At 38.9% G+C, this 15563-nt stretch overlaps 1 protein-coding gene across 8 annotated transcripts in view; it reads right to left on the bottom strand.

Annotated features, from left to right (window-relative positions):
- Window positions 1-15563, bottom strand: part of LOC109404231 (serine/threonine-protein kinase 24) — a 261291-nt gene that overhangs the window by 9456 nt on the left and 236272 nt on the right. For all 8 annotated transcript variants that reach the window (XM_029869084.2, XM_029869081.2, XM_029869083.2 and 5 more), the window contains 3 exons: window positions 14520-14648; window positions 3430-3939; window positions 3215-3360 (listed from right to left, as the gene is read on the bottom strand). In XM_029869084.2, coding sequence (XP_029724944.1) covers window positions 3215-3360; window positions 3430-3939; window positions 14520-14648 — 785 coding nt within the window. The remainder of the gene's footprint in view (window positions 1-3214; window positions 3361-3429; window positions 3940-14519; window positions 14649-15563) is intronic.

The following is a 15563-nucleotide window of genomic DNA, read 5'->3' as shown; positions in this document are numbered from 1 at the left end:
ACTAGGCTAGTGTGCTGATTTACGACTTGATGACGGCACGATTACACCCCTCCAGGACGCCCTTCTGGGATTCCATAGAAAGTTCATTTGGGATTCCTTCCCGGTTTCTCAAAAAAAAAAATTGTTCCAGAACTCCTTCAGGAGTTTTATGTGGGATTCAAAGGAAATTCTTGATGATTCTCTGGGAGTTTCTTCTGAGATTCCTAAAGAGATTCAGTCTGTGATTCCTTCAAGGCTTTTGCTAGGACTCTTGCAAGAAGTACTCCCGAAATCTCCAGAGATTTTTATCTGGGATTTTGAGATTACTCCAGGATCCTAGATTGCTTAATTCTCTAGGAATTCCATCCTAGATTTTCCTAAAAGTATTAAAATGCCTTCAGAAGTTTTTTTTTATTTTCAGAAGGAATTCCTGAAAATTCCAGCAATTTTAGCTGGGATTTCTGTCAGAATTCCTCCAGGAGTTCTCTCGGGGATTGCTTCAGGAATTCGTTCCGAGATTTCTTCAGAAACTGCTTCCAAAATTTTGTCAGGGGTTCTTTCCAGAAATCCTTTATGAGATCCTTTCAGGAATCCTACAAGAAATTATTTTAGTATTCCTTCTAAAGCTTCTTCGGGATTTTTTCTAGAGCTTTTCCCAGATTTTTTTTTTCAAGAATCTCTTCCGCGATTCCTCCAAGAACCTCTTCCTGGATTTCTTCAGGAAATACTTCCAGGATTCTTTCGGGAACTCCTTCCGGGATTGCTTCGGGAGCTCCATCAGGCATTCCTACAGGATTTTTTTTTCTGAGCTTCTGTCAGGAATTGCTCCTATAATTTCTTCAGAAACACCTTCGTGTGCTTCTTCAGAAACTTCTTCCGGGATTCCTTTTGGAACGATTTCTGATATTCCTCTTGAAACTTGTTCCGAAAGTTTTTCTGGAACTTTTTTTTCAGAAACTGCTTCCAAGATTTTCTTTTTTCCTAGAGCTTTTCCCAGATTTTTTTTTTTCAAGAATCTCTTCCGGGATTCCACCAGGAACTTCTTCCGGGATTCCTCCAAGAACCTCTTCCTGGATTTCTTCAGGAAATGCTTCCAGGATTCTTTCGGGAACTCCTTCCGGGATTGCTTCGGGAGCTCCATCAGGGATTCCTTTAGGATTTTTTTTTTCTGAGCTTCTGTCAGGAATTGCTCCTATAATTTCTTCAGGAACACTTTCGTGTGCTTCTTCAGAAACTTCTTCCGGGATTCCTTTTGGAACGATTTCTGATATTCCTCTTGAAACTTGTTCCGAAAGTTTTTCTGGAACTTTTTTTTTCAGAAACTGCTTCCAAGATTTTCTTTTTTCCTAGAGCTTTTCCCAGATTTTTTTTTCAAGAATCTCTTCCGGGATTCCACCAGGAACTTCTTCCGGGATTCCTCCAAGAACCTCTTCCTGGATTTCTTCAGAAAATACTTCCAGGATTCTTTCGGGAACTCCTTCCGGGATTGCTTCGGGAGCTCCATCAGGGATTCCTACAGGATTTTTTTTTCTGAGTTTCTGTCAGGAATTGCTCCTATAATTTCTTCAGGAACACCTTCGTGTGCTTCTTCAGAAACTTCTTCCGGGATTCCTTTTGGAACGATTTCTGATATTCCTCTTTAAACTTGTTCCGAAAGTTTTTCTGGAACTTTTTTTTCAGAAACTGCTTCCAAGATTTCTTTAGGTACTCTTTCCAGGATTCATCTAGGAACTTTTTTCTGATTTCATCCAAGTATTCCGTTTGGAATTTTTGCAGATCCTTCTGGATTCTTTACGAAGTTACTTCTAGAATTCTTTCGGTTGTTTCTGATGGAAAGCCATCAGGAGTTTATTAGGGGGTACTTTGAGAAATTCCTCCAGCAGTTTTTGTATAGGGAATTCCTCATGAAGTTCCTATAGGATTTCTTTGAGGAAATACTCCAGCAAGTTCCTTCTGGTTTTCCTCAGACGCTATTGGGAGAATCTGGGATGGAATTCCTGGAGTATTCCCGGAACTTCATGAGAAATCCCGGAAGATATCCATTGAAGTCCCAGAAGGAATCTCAGAAGAAACTCCTGGAAGGACCTCAGAGGAAATTTCAGAAGGAAAGAAAGAAGGTGTGTCACCGTGCCGTCAAGACATAAATCAGCACACGGCCCCACGCTCACGAACCCCATATTTTGGGCATCACTGTATTTTTGGCACCATATGCAGCAATGTTGCCTGCTGGGAAGGTAAAGGATCACTGTTCAAGTTTCTCCAGTTAGATGAAAATCAATAGCTAATACTAGTTTACAGCATTTTTGAATTTGGTAAGCTGATGATCACTTTTAGTGTAGATAGAATCATGCCCTGAGTTCGAAAACGCGAAGGAAAAAAAATACAGTAGAGCGGAAAATTTTTCGACTTTCCATACAAGGCTGCCGATTTGAAATCGATTTTTGTTCTATGTTTAAGCAAAATTGCTTCCTCCATACATTTTTTCCGTAAACAATGCTCTGATTGAATTGAATTTTTACTGTAACTGGATAACATCCAATATTTCAAATGTACGTTAAGAAAGAATTTTTCAATTATTTTTTTCTTCTTAAAAAACAAATCTTCGTTATTTTTTGAAAATTTTGCTCAAATTTAAGGAGATTGGCCAATTATCACCAATATTTCAAATCTCATTGATTTGATGCAAAAACTATTTTCAGATGATCGAAGCATATTATATTCAGCTTTCTATTTACGCAAAAAGATCGCCAATTGGTATTTTCGGTTCCTAGTTCCGTTCACCCCATTTGTTTTGCATGGCGTAAACGGAATTAGGAACCGAGAAGAAGTGATCGGAATTAGGCAATATCACGGTAACATGAATAAACATAAGAAAAAAAAAACATCTTACAACCTTACAATTTACAACAGGATATGGACCAAGGACCAACAGGATACCATACCAAGAAATCTGTCAAAAACTCTGGATTCCAGATTGTAAAATTTAGAATGCAGAAGTCCAGAGCACATTCTTTCAGATATTTTTTTTTTCATTTTCCCAGATATAATATTTTTAATATCTTGTGATTCAACCGAAAAATTACTTAACAAATATTGGCGAAAATTGATTTTATGACTACTTGTGAAGTATTGGATTATAAGTTGTGATTGCCCATATCCATCTCTTACAAAAAATAAACAATTCTTAGCTACGCCAATAGTATGATGTAGTGAATCGATAGCACTAGGTACTTACGAGTCTGAATTTTCCGATTCCGTTTCGCTTTCCTCTCCTTTCTGCGATTTCCATTTCTTGTACCGGTCTATCAAGTCGATCAGGTATGCGTTCTTTTTCGCTTTTTTGATGAAGGGGAACTTTAGCAATTCTTTTGCCGTGGGTCTCTACAAGGAATAAATGTTTAGATTAGCCAAAAATCTCGGTACAAAAATCTGACATCCAGATCGGCTTACATTTTCCGGATCTTTGTTGAGGCACGCTTCGACAAAATCTTTGAATGGCTTGGTGTAGCTACCGGTCAGCTGCGGGGGATTATTCTTCGGGATCAGAAAGAGCACCCTCATCGGATGTAGTTCCGAGTTGGGTGGCTCACCTTTGGCTAGCTCGATGGCGGTTATCCCCAGGGACCAGATGTCCGCTTTGGAGTCGTACATGGACTGCTTGATGACCTCCGGTGCCATCCAGAACGGTGTCCCGACGAATGTGTTCCGCTTTGAGGTCGTGTTGGTGAGCTGACCGGCCACGCCAAAGTCCGCCAGCTTGACGTCACCCAGTTCGCTGAGCAACACATTCGCTGCCTTGATATCACGATGGAGCTTTCGTTCCGAATGCAGGTAGTCGAGACCTTTGAGAACCTCTCGCAGGATGATGGCTATGTGCATCTCTTCGAACAGGCCGGCTTTCATCAGGTCCAAGGCCGACCCGCCGCCCAGGTATTCCATGATGATCCATAGTTTTGTACCCTGGAAAGGAAAAAAAGGAATCGTTAGATAATTCGTTTATGGATAATATTATAAACTAGCTGTACCCGGCAAACTTTGTCTTGCCTACTGCGTTTTTTGACGTTTCAAGTCTTTAGCCAAGCGCCCAAGTCCCCGTTCAAAATGTATGAAAACCCGATTTTCAAAAACTCTCAATTTTCCCATGTTTTAGGCCTCATAAACCTTCCTTGGGTGAAAACTAACAGAACAAAACTTAGACGACCCAAATTGGACCACCCGTTCGCAAGTTATGCGCGGTCCCACGTATGCCACTGCATTTTTATATATATAGATGATTCGAACAACTTCAAGTATGCATTTGAACGCGATTATAGGAATGTAAATATCTCAAATGATGATTAACAGTTTCGATTTAATCTAATTTGCAGTTGTTAACATTACCCGGTGACAAATTGATCAACAAAATATTTGCGCATTCCAGCCTGTCAAATTGTACGTTATTGAATCAAGTGGTGGCGGCGCCTCGAACTCGAAGCGATGTCGCGCTGGGAGACAACCTCTTAATCAAATCTACACCACCGGACAAACAGACAGCTGAACCTCCTACGCAATAAAGCTTTGTTTGGAATTCCGCAGATAAGAAACACTGTCACCATCAATCACGCGCTAATTTTGGAATGCTCTGGCTTGTTGCACTAAACCTGTGCTTCAGTGTGATTGCTTTTTGCCACTTTAATTGCAGTTGTGAAAAGGTAGAAAAGCATTATAAGTCCATCTTTACACAGGCAACTTTATCATACTAAGCTCAAGAGGTATCTTTTGCTAGGTTTGCTGAATTTTCCAAAATATGTACAATAACACAATACGACTTTACTATAGACTCATTCAAATCTCTGCCTGAGACTTAGAAAAGTAAGCTAGCCCTATCTCGGCATCTTGTGACAATTAAAATATCAGTATACACTCCAGGACCGGCGGACGTCCTTACGCTCACTCTTTGAAGAGTGCCATAAATTAACATCAAAAGGTGTGAACATAAATTAAATTGCTTCCACGTTCATAGATGACGGTTGGAATGCAGAAGAAACAGAGCGGCGAATTTTATTGTTGTTAAACATAGTCATGAAGCACTAGTGCGATTTGTTTCGGGCATTTTATTGTCGCAAATTCCACCATAAAGATAACAATTTGAAATTTTCGATTATGAAGAAGGAAATGCCTTTATCTATATCAGCGCGAATTCAGATTCCACCTATATGGAAATGGCTTTTAAACTCAAAGAATTTGCTTTTTAATTTGCCGAACACCTCCCCGCCTCTTCTCCTCATTGGGACAAAAACTGCTTCTCAGTTTAGTTCTGGGTAAGCACATCCACAATTATAAACTGAAAGTGATAATTATGCATTTATATATCATGTGTTAGGCACGAACAAAGTATTCAATGAAGTTTTCATTACTGACCAGGGATCGAATCCGTCACCTTCAGCATGGTCTTATTGAAAATACACGCATTCACCGCTCCAGTTATACGGTTATTTGCCGAACGCTCAGGTCGTTTTCAGCGGTGTTGGTTCAAATGTATAACAGTTCTCATAATTTAGAACGCCGAAAACAGAGCACTTTTCTCTCGCTTCAACGAGTTTTACCAGGAATTTCTCCAGGATATATTCACGAGTTCCTGCGATCCTTCCAGGATGTTTACATAAGATTTTGCCAGGAGCTTTATCTGAGATTTAGTTCACAAGAAATATCACACGATACCCAGGAATTCCACCTGAGGTTTGTCCAGAAATTTCACCTGGGACTTCCCCACGAATTCCGCTTGGGTTTATTCATCTGATATTCTTCCAGAAGGTTCTGGGATTCCTCCAGGTATTCCACCTGGGCTTACTCCAGGACATCCACTTTCGATTTTTCCAGGATTTTCACCTTGGATTCAGTCAGGAGTTCCACATGGAATTCCTCCAGCAGATTTACTTGGGATTTGCCCAGCAGTTATACCTGGGATTTGTACAGAATTCCCACCTGAGATTTCTCTAGAAGCTTCACCTACGACTCATACAAGAATTTCACCTGGAATTTGAATACATTCTAGAGTGGCGTCTGAGTTTGTTCCAGAAGTTCCAAATGAAATTCCTCCTGAAGCTTCAACTGGTATTCATCTGGGAGTTCCAACTGGAACTCCTCTAGGAGTTTCCCCTGGAATTTATTCATGATTCAACTTCGGATTCCTGGTTTTCTTTTCTGTTTGGATGAGCAACTGCGACCAGTTATATAGATCTTTTGTGGCAATATCCGCATCCTCAGTATTAAGTGCATGTCGTACTACCCCATTGTCATTGAGAGGCAATGAAGCATAGATTTCTGTACAGTTCTTGTTTTGTTACCTCAGAGGTTCGAGAAATCGAATTTGATGAAAAAGTACCATTTTGATGAAAAGTACCAACTGGAACTCCTGAATAAATCATAGGGAGAAACTCTGTTGAAATCTCTGAGGAATTTCTGAAGATATATCAGGTACAACTACCGGAGAAACCCAAGGAAAAATTCTAAAGGAGTCCCAGGTGGAACTCTGAAGAGCCCGTGTAGTTGCCGGCTTAGAATAGCACTACGGATCCCCTGTTCCGGGGGTAAAAGTCCACCAAACAGGGAACCGCAATCCAAGGTGTCAGGCGGGGGTTTATAACATGCTCGATCTTCAACGAAGCCCGTAACGTGGGTAGAACACCTTTTTGGGTTGCGTTACGGAGTAAGATCTACCAAACTGAACCCTGGCGACATTCAACTTGTTAAGCTAGGGTAATGCGTTTTGGTAATAAGGATTCATAGTACAAATCCCTTGTTACTAGTGACATTTTCTAAAATTGCATTTATTTTGCCTTACGGATATATAAAGAGACGGTTTGCCCTCGCCGAGACTACACTAAGTCTTGATGTAAGGAACACAAACATGCTTTGCGTATCTGATTTTGCGTAATATCCTACTAAGGACTGATAAGTACTGATGATACAAGGACTCGCGTGAGCTCCTGAATAAAGCTAGTTGCGAAATAAATAGGATTTTTCCTTGGGTTTCTCCGGTAGTTGTACCTGATATATCTTCAGAAATTCCCACAGAGATTTCAACAGGGGTTCTCCCTATGATTTATTCAGGAGTTCCAGTTGGAAATTCTTCAATAGGACAACCTAAGCCTTCTCCAAAAGTTCCTCCTGGTGTTCCACTAGGGATTTCTCCATAGAAGTAACAGAGATTTATTCAGGAGCTCTACCCGGGGTTTTTCATGGACTTTTTTTTATATGAAATTAGTTAAGGAGTTACACTTTATATTCTTCAAAGAGTTCCACCTGGGATTCGTTAAAGAGTTCACCTCGAATATATCCAAGAGTTCCACATGGAACTTCTCTAAGAGTTCTATTTAACTTAGGATTTTTAGTGGATTTCCACTTGAAGGAATTTCTCCTGTAGCTCAACCTTAAATATCTCCAGAAGTTGGATCTGAGATTTCAACGGAAGTTCTACCTGGAAATTATTCATGAGTTTCTCCAGAAGTTTCATTAAGAATTACTTCAGCAGTATAAATTAGGCTTTCGCCATGAGCTTCACCTGGAAGTCTTTTAGGAGTTCAAACGGGAATTTCTTAAGGAGATTCAACTGGAATTGTTCCTTGAATCGTAAGGGAGTTCGACCGGTTTTTTTTTCTGAAAATGTTTCTGCAAAAGTACTTCGGAAGTATTCATCCAGTAGTGCTCTCCTAGAACTTGCTACTTACAAGAGTTCTTGCTAGCGTATTTTCGTAATCAAACTGCAGAGAATGTTTCTCAATTTTATCTGGAAGTGTTTTTCCAGTTCTTACTCAAGTACCGTCAAATGGGGTAACTTGCAACACTTTTCGACTTTGAAGCAATATCATTGAAAATCTAAACAATTGAAACATCCTGTGAAGCATCGTGTCCACTAATTACCCCAAGTAGAATACTATGCAGCACTTGGTGTGCCAAAATACGTTGCCACCTAATCAGGAGGTGCGAAATACATGCTTGTTGCAAGTTTCCCCATCTGTGGGGTAACTTGCAACATAGGACATGAAGCTAAGTTAGCTATCATTAAACAGCACAAATATTCTAGTATTTAGTCGTATTGTAAATTTTTGATGTTATGCATGAAACATACCATGAAAAGATGTACACTAACCAATTGACATATAATTTTTCATGAAAGGATTGATAGTTATTGCAAGTAAGAGTATATCGTTTAGCAACAGGTCTCACGTCCCTCAAAAACAAAATATATATGATTCCCGCGACTTAGCACTCATTACAAAATGTCAACAATGATTATTTTCATTTCTTGAAAAGGTAGAGTGAGTCATCTTCAAGTAGTTTTCAGTTTGAGGTGGTGTTTGGCAATTTCAGCTAAATTAACATGATTGAAACACACCTATTCTACTTTGTAAATGTCAAACTCGCTAATTTGGGTATTAAACTGAAATAATTTACTCCATCTAGGTTCAGAATTGATATTAATGATTGCTTTACAATGTTCATAAACAAAAATTCAACTTTTAACATGATGAAACATGAATGAAACTTCAAAATGTGGTATTTCCTAACAATGTTTGAAGGTCACGTGCAAAAAAATGTAAAAAATGAATTGACATTTGAGAATGAACGCGTTACGTAATCAATAAACGATCCATTTCGGTTATTTCTGTCAAGTATATCGTGAAATGAAGATAAATAATAGAAGGTTTTGTCAAATTCAGCTGTTGCAAGTTACCCCATAGTGGTTGTCGAATATAATAATGATGTTTTGCATTACTTAGTCGATAAGTTTATCAAACTTTTATCGTTTAGCTAAGCTTACTATTAGGTACCCTAACTGCAAGCAAGGTCATCAGACTTTCCGCACTTACCATGAGGGAGAGGTCAAGCACGATTTTCATACTTCTTTTTATGGCATAAAATGAGCAATCCGTTTTAACAGTGTAGCTAAACCATAAACAAAGAAACAAAGCTTATTTTTATACTAAATCGATCTTTGATACACATAATCTCTATAACCGAAGTAGTAGGGCATACTAGTTTTTATTATTATTAGAAAATGCTTCACATTTAGTGTATGTCATCGTGTTGCAAGTTACACCGCTGTTGCAAGTAACCCCGTTTGACGGTAGTACTTCCATTCCTAGTGGAGTGTATGTGTTTGGTGGACCTGGTGGACTAGTGACTACCGCTTCTGGTTCGTATTCTATCTATTTTCTCTATTTCTAAGTTTATAGTCATCGCTAAAACAGAAACGCGTTGAAAAAGCCGTTCATCTTCCTTCCAAATTGCATATATGCAATGCTATAGCACAGTGTCAATCTATCATATAACGCCTACAAGATATGCAACCAAGTGAACTGTGCCGCTTTTCCTTCAAAGTTGATTGATTTGTCTTTATTAAAGAGACTTTCAGTCCTAGGCTGTTTCGTCTCTGCCTTCAAAGTAATCAACACCTAAATACAGGGGATGGCCAAAATGTTTGCGATAGGCAATTTTTTTTCTCTCACAAAAAAGTTCAACAAGCTATAACTTTTCATAGAGCGCATCAAAGAATCTCAAATTTTGACTGTTTGTCAACCTGTTATATGTGCATCATTGGTACAAATTTGGGCTCGATTGATTAATCTTTCGCAAAAAGTTAGAACCGTTCGGGTAAAACACTATTTTTCAGACAACTCATTTTTGAGCTGTCATATCTCGGAAACCGTTAAAAAATTCATTCAATTCGGTTTGCTGGTTTCCGAGATATGACAGTTCAAAAATTAGTTGTCAAAATAATAGTGTTTTACCCGAACGGTCCTAACTTCACGAAAATCAATCGAGCCCAAATTTGTACCAATGATGCACATATAATAGGTAGACAAACAGTCAAATTTTGAGATTTTTTGATGCACTCTATGAAAAGTTACAGCATGTTGAATTTTTTTGTGGGAGAAAAAAAGTTGCCTATCCCAAACATTATGGCTATCCCCTGTATATCCCCTATCCATGGGTCGCATCACCGACCAAAGGTGACTCCCAGATCTTCCACCCTACCCTACTAACAAATACCCAACACGGGATGTGCTCTCGGTTTCTAGTAGCAACAACCATCCCACTTCAACATTCCTTTCCTTCTCAACTGACTGCATGAACTTGGCCGGCGCCGATATGGCACTTTGAGAATAAGTGGAGCCGGAGCGTCCTAGCCTCTTATTCTGTTGGATCTCAGTGCAATTCATATAAGTGTACACTGCCCCCACTCGCATAACAGTCCCATCTTTGCTGGGTTTCCTATTCTATGGGACAGTTATGCGAGTGGGGGCAGTACAGGAGGTGGCCAAAATGTTTGAGATAGGTAAAAAAAGTTAGACGTGCTGTAACTTTTCATAGGGTGCATCAAAAATTCTCAAATTTATCAACTTATTATATGTGCATGATTGATATAAATTTGAGCTCGATTTATTAATTTTTCGCCACAACTGTTCTCGTAAATCACGATTTTTTAAACAAGTGTTTTTTTTAATTGTCATATCTTGGAAGCCAGTAAACCAAATTGAATGAAATTTTGAACGTTTATCAACAATATATTAATGCTTTACAAGACTTCGAAACCAAGGTTCTTTTTGAACGGTAAAACAAGTGTTGATGCATTGACAAAATTTGGATCTTTCCCTAAAACGCATTTTTTTTAAATATCATTGTCATTACATTTTGGTTTAGGTATCCAAAGATTTTCTACTTCTGTTCTCAAGATATCTATAATAAGATATATGAGAACATATTTGGATTAAAGGAAGAACACATTTAGTAATTTTTGTTCTTCTATATGGATGAAAACGTCAAACCGCTATAACTTTATTCGTCGTGAGAAAATAAATTTTATAACGTCGTATCAAGTATCAATATATTGTTGATAAACGTTAAAAAATCATTGAATTCGGTTTACTAGCTTCCAAGATATGACTGTTCAAAAATTGGTAGTCTTAAAAATAGTGTTTTACTTACGAGAACGGACATAGTTTCGCAAAATATTAACCAATCGAGTTCAAATTTGTACCAATGATGCACATATAATCAGTTGACAAACAATCAAAATTTGAGAGTTTTTGATACACTCTATGAAAAGTTACAGCTTGTTGAATTTTTTTTAGAGAAACAAAAGTTGCCTATCCGAAACATTTTGGCCACCCCCTGTATTTAACTATTTGGAAAGTAAAGTTAGTTTACTTAGTTTTATTCAGCGACTGTAAGTCACCAAGACACAATACTGCCGTGATTCTGCATTGTGACGTAAGCACCATTCAAAATTTTGACATTTTTTGGTATATTATATATAGCAGCGTTTGAGGGCCCATATAGCCGAGGCGGTAAACGCACGGGTATTCAGCATGACCATGCTGAGGGTGACGGGTTCGATTCCCGGTCGGTCCAGGATCTTTTCGTAAAGGAAATTTCCTTGACTTCCTTGGGCATAGAGTATCTTCGTGCCTGCCACACGATATACGCATGCAAAATGGTCATTGGCAGAGGAAGCTCTCAGTTAACAACTGTGTAAGTGCTCATAGAACACTAAGCTGAGTAGCAGGCTTTGTCCCAAAGAGGACGTTACGCCAAGAAGAGAGAGATATAGCAGCGTTTCTCAAACTATGGGTCGCGACCCACTGGTGGGTCGCAGGTAGACTTTTGGTGGGGTGCGAAAGCTTGAGCGACATCATAATAAATGTGCTGATTAACATATGACAACTCATTTTGTTGACCATTTTCAAATTTAAAAATATTCTCTTGGAGAATCGGCAGAACTATTTCTGAAAATTAGGTTTCTCCTTGATTCCATTGAAACTTTTTGTAATAATAATCTCTGTATGGAATACATAATATATTGAAGCCGTTTTCTGCGTTCCGAAATCAATTTTAAATCAATGAATTTCAATCAGAGGATTCTAGTGAAAAAATAGTTTTTCTTTGTGTTTTCTAAAAACTGAGTTAATTGTATTTGCAATTAGCATTTCCTTTATATTCTCACTCCAAGTTCAGCAGTTAACATTTCAGAAAATGTTGCAAATATCAAAAATTCAATAAATGTCGATATGAAACCAACAAACGCTTGGTAATATCCACCGATTTTTTTTTGGTTTTTGTGGTGTTTTATATCATTGCATTGAACTACACTTTTTAAATTTGTATGATAAAATTGTAAACATATTTCAAATTCTTAAGACAAAAAAAAACTGATCACTTGAGCACCTCAACTTTATTTTGATTTGAAAAAATGAAATGTAGCAGTGAGTTTAAGTGCTACATAACGTAGGTTTATCAAAAACTATGAACGCGATAAAATTTATGTATTCCAAAAGTCAACCCAAATTTTCTAAAATGACGTATGTGCTAATGGGTCGCCAAATTCAATGAAAATCAAAAGTGGGTCGCAAGCTGAAAAAGTTTGAGAACCCCTGATAGTATTATACGTGGAGCCTCGTTGCCGTGCGGTTAGTGCCACCAAGCTTATAATCGCACCATGCAATGGGGTGAGGGTTCAATTCCCGCTTCGGGCGTTGAAACATTTCGTGAGAATAGTTTCTTCCCCGTTTCCATTGGTGGATGCTCCGTTTGTCCGTTGTCTAGTGTTAAATTCAAAACAGTCTGTACAGCCGAAAGCTGAAGACGTTGTCCGTGTCTTTATAATATCTGGAATAAAATAAACACTGTGGTATGCCTGCTGTATTAGAATACAAAACTTAATCGTAATCTATCATCTATGGAAAAAAACTTAGAGGATGACCAACAGTTTTATGCATAATGACCATAGAATCAGTACAATCTATATTCATAAATTAGAAAAAAAGACGACACTAGATTTCGGATTGATAGACCTTACTCCGTAACGCAACCCGTAAAGGGGATCTACTCACGTTACGGGCTCCGTTAACGATCGAGCATCTTTTAAACCCCTCAACCATTCATTGCTCAGCACGGGTCGCCTGACACCTTGGATTGGGATCCCCTGTTTGGAGGACTTTTACCCCCGGAACAGGGGTCCGTAGTGCTATTCTAAGCCGGCAGCTACACGGGCACATTTGCGGGATAATATACCAAGCAAACATTTAGAGTCCAATTTGTTTCAATTGGCAAAATCTTACGTACGTCACAGGAGTGGTTTCATGTGTGCTATGAAATGTATTAAGTATATGAAAACCCTGTACTCAAGCGACAGACGAAGGGTTAATGTTAACCATAACAAACGGTTTACTCCCACGTCCATATCTAGCGTACCCAAACTAACTGCTGCAACGTGACTTGTTTTTACGAATAATGCATGCTAATTTTGGCACGGCGGAGCAAGTGGCCATTTACCGTTTACCACTGTTGCTTGCTGCTATGAATGCATGCGTATCGCATTGACTGATATCAAATGTGGCTGTCAACCAGTCATCAACCTAACTGTCAAATGGTAATCACAGAAACATCAGCTAATGAAGTGAAGCCTGCAAGAATGGCGACCCACTTTTTTTAGAGAGAGTGCTAGCAATTTAACTCATTTTGTCGGGTATATCAATTCACTACCAACAAAGTACTGCCAGTCATTATAGTTCTTAAAAGTGATTGTTTTAATTACTGAAAACGCATTTATCTCCTAGACGTGGCTGTTTGCAAAGCTCTTCTAAGGCGCTTCTGGCTGCAACTACAGTTTAATCGCACCGCCAAGAACGATGATTGCAGCTTATTTATCGATTCAATTATGCACAAATTTATTGATTTCTCAACTGAATGCAATTGTCTTTCCCACAATCGCATTTAGTGTTGGCGTTGGGACTTGCGAAACAGCTTTCAGAACGGGGTTGCGTCGTCGTTGCTGCAATGGCCATCAAGTGGCGGCATGCACTACCTAAAAGTGAAGTGAAATGACTGTTCGCTGGCTTTTCCAATAATCGCACTAATGTATACGCTGAGCTATGTGCACTTATTTTATATCACAGATGCGAAAGATGGATTCTACTGCACTTGGTGAAAGCCATTATTGGAACGAGATTGGAGAAAATCTATTCTGAATGATGCCATCGCTTTCCTATTGCCGATCCCCTACAGACAGTACAGTAGTCGAGCTCCGTTAGAGCAAAGCGACTTAACTGCAACCACTAGACTATGTACGAACATAGTTTGGCTGGGTACCATTCAGCAGTCTATACTCTGTGCTATTCTGGATGATGTCACGATGAATTTGTATGCTGTGCTCGTTATATGAATAATAGTTAAGATACTTGAAAAGGAGGGTGGATGATAGATTTAAAGCTGTTGTGAGAGCTTTCTGCAGTGCGACAGTTCACTCCTCAACCGTTCGTTGTTGGCGATAGCCACCGGGGAAAAGGATAAAAGGTTTTACGTTAAGGTTTATTCCTGCAAATCACTATAATAATTACGTGTATATTGAGGTTTTACGTCACAACTATCGCAGTAACGCTTCTCAAGAGATAAAGAGTGATATTTTCAAAATGCAATGTACAAAAAACATTCAACTACCCACTTGGAGCAACTTAGATCTAGCATTCAGAAAAATAATCATTTGAAGATAGACTTACCTTAAGATATGACCCGAAGTATTTGGTGACGAAGGGGGAGTCACACTGTGATAGCACCATAATTTCCTGTTGTATGTCTTCGATCTCATCTTCCGCTTCCTCTAGGTCGATAATTTTGATTGCCACAACCTGGGAAGTAGGGAGAGAAGGGTTACAAGAGCAAACATAAAATGGATTAAAACTTTACAAATGGCTTTCGGGGAAAAATGGTCAATTGTCGTTGTCATAACATGAACAGTGTAATATAATTTAAAGTTGGTCTACTACTCGTCAATTTTTTCTCGTTCAGGTATTGTTATCGTATATAGATGTGTTTTCAATACATGTTTAACCTTCCTAATATATTGGCATTTGTAGTCTTGGTGGTAGTGGCGATGTTCACCCCTTCGAAACGAGTGGCTTAAATAGGTCTCTTTTAAGGACATCGGAGACGGTAGAAGGAAACTGCGCAGGTAGGGTAACCTGAGGTAATACGCACCCCCGGGGCAAAACGCCCTTATGCTATTTCATTATATAAGTAAAGTTCCATTCGATGCAAGCAAACTAGACGTAAAACTGAGCCGGACAAGCCCAATTATGCAAAGAATATTCGAATTAAAAGTGTGGAAAACGATGATTTTCCACATTTGGAAAGATTGGCTAATTTGAAGCGCACGCAATTTAAGCAATTGTGCGCTGATTATATGGAATCAACCTATTAACTACCATCTGCCTCCTACACCTTCCATTTGCTGTCGTGAATAGTAAGATGGAGCCGCCTGGTATCTCATTAGAATTCAAAGCGGAAAATGCCAGAGGTCATATTGCCCCACCTCAAGGTGCGTTTTGCCCCCAACAGTTTTTCAGCACCCAAAACATAACACTTTTTTAAATTGTTAATTTGATTCGGTAAAATTGATATCACGCGGACCAAAAGTTGGCGTCTCTTAGTAAAATAAGTAAACTAACTTTCAAAATGTACGACACCCATAAAATCGTCTAAATCTCAGCTATAGGGCCACGTTTGCTTAGGGGGTGCCAACGTGAAACCCCGTTTCTTTCCCG

This window comes from Aedes albopictus, chromosome 2 (assembly GCF_035046485.1).
Source record: "Aedes albopictus strain Foshan chromosome 2, AalbF5, whole genome shotgun sequence".
Taxonomy (NCBI): Eukaryota; Metazoa; Arthropoda; class Insecta; order Diptera; family Culicidae; genus Aedes; species Aedes albopictus.
This window is presented reverse-complemented; position numbering and strand designations above follow the sequence as displayed.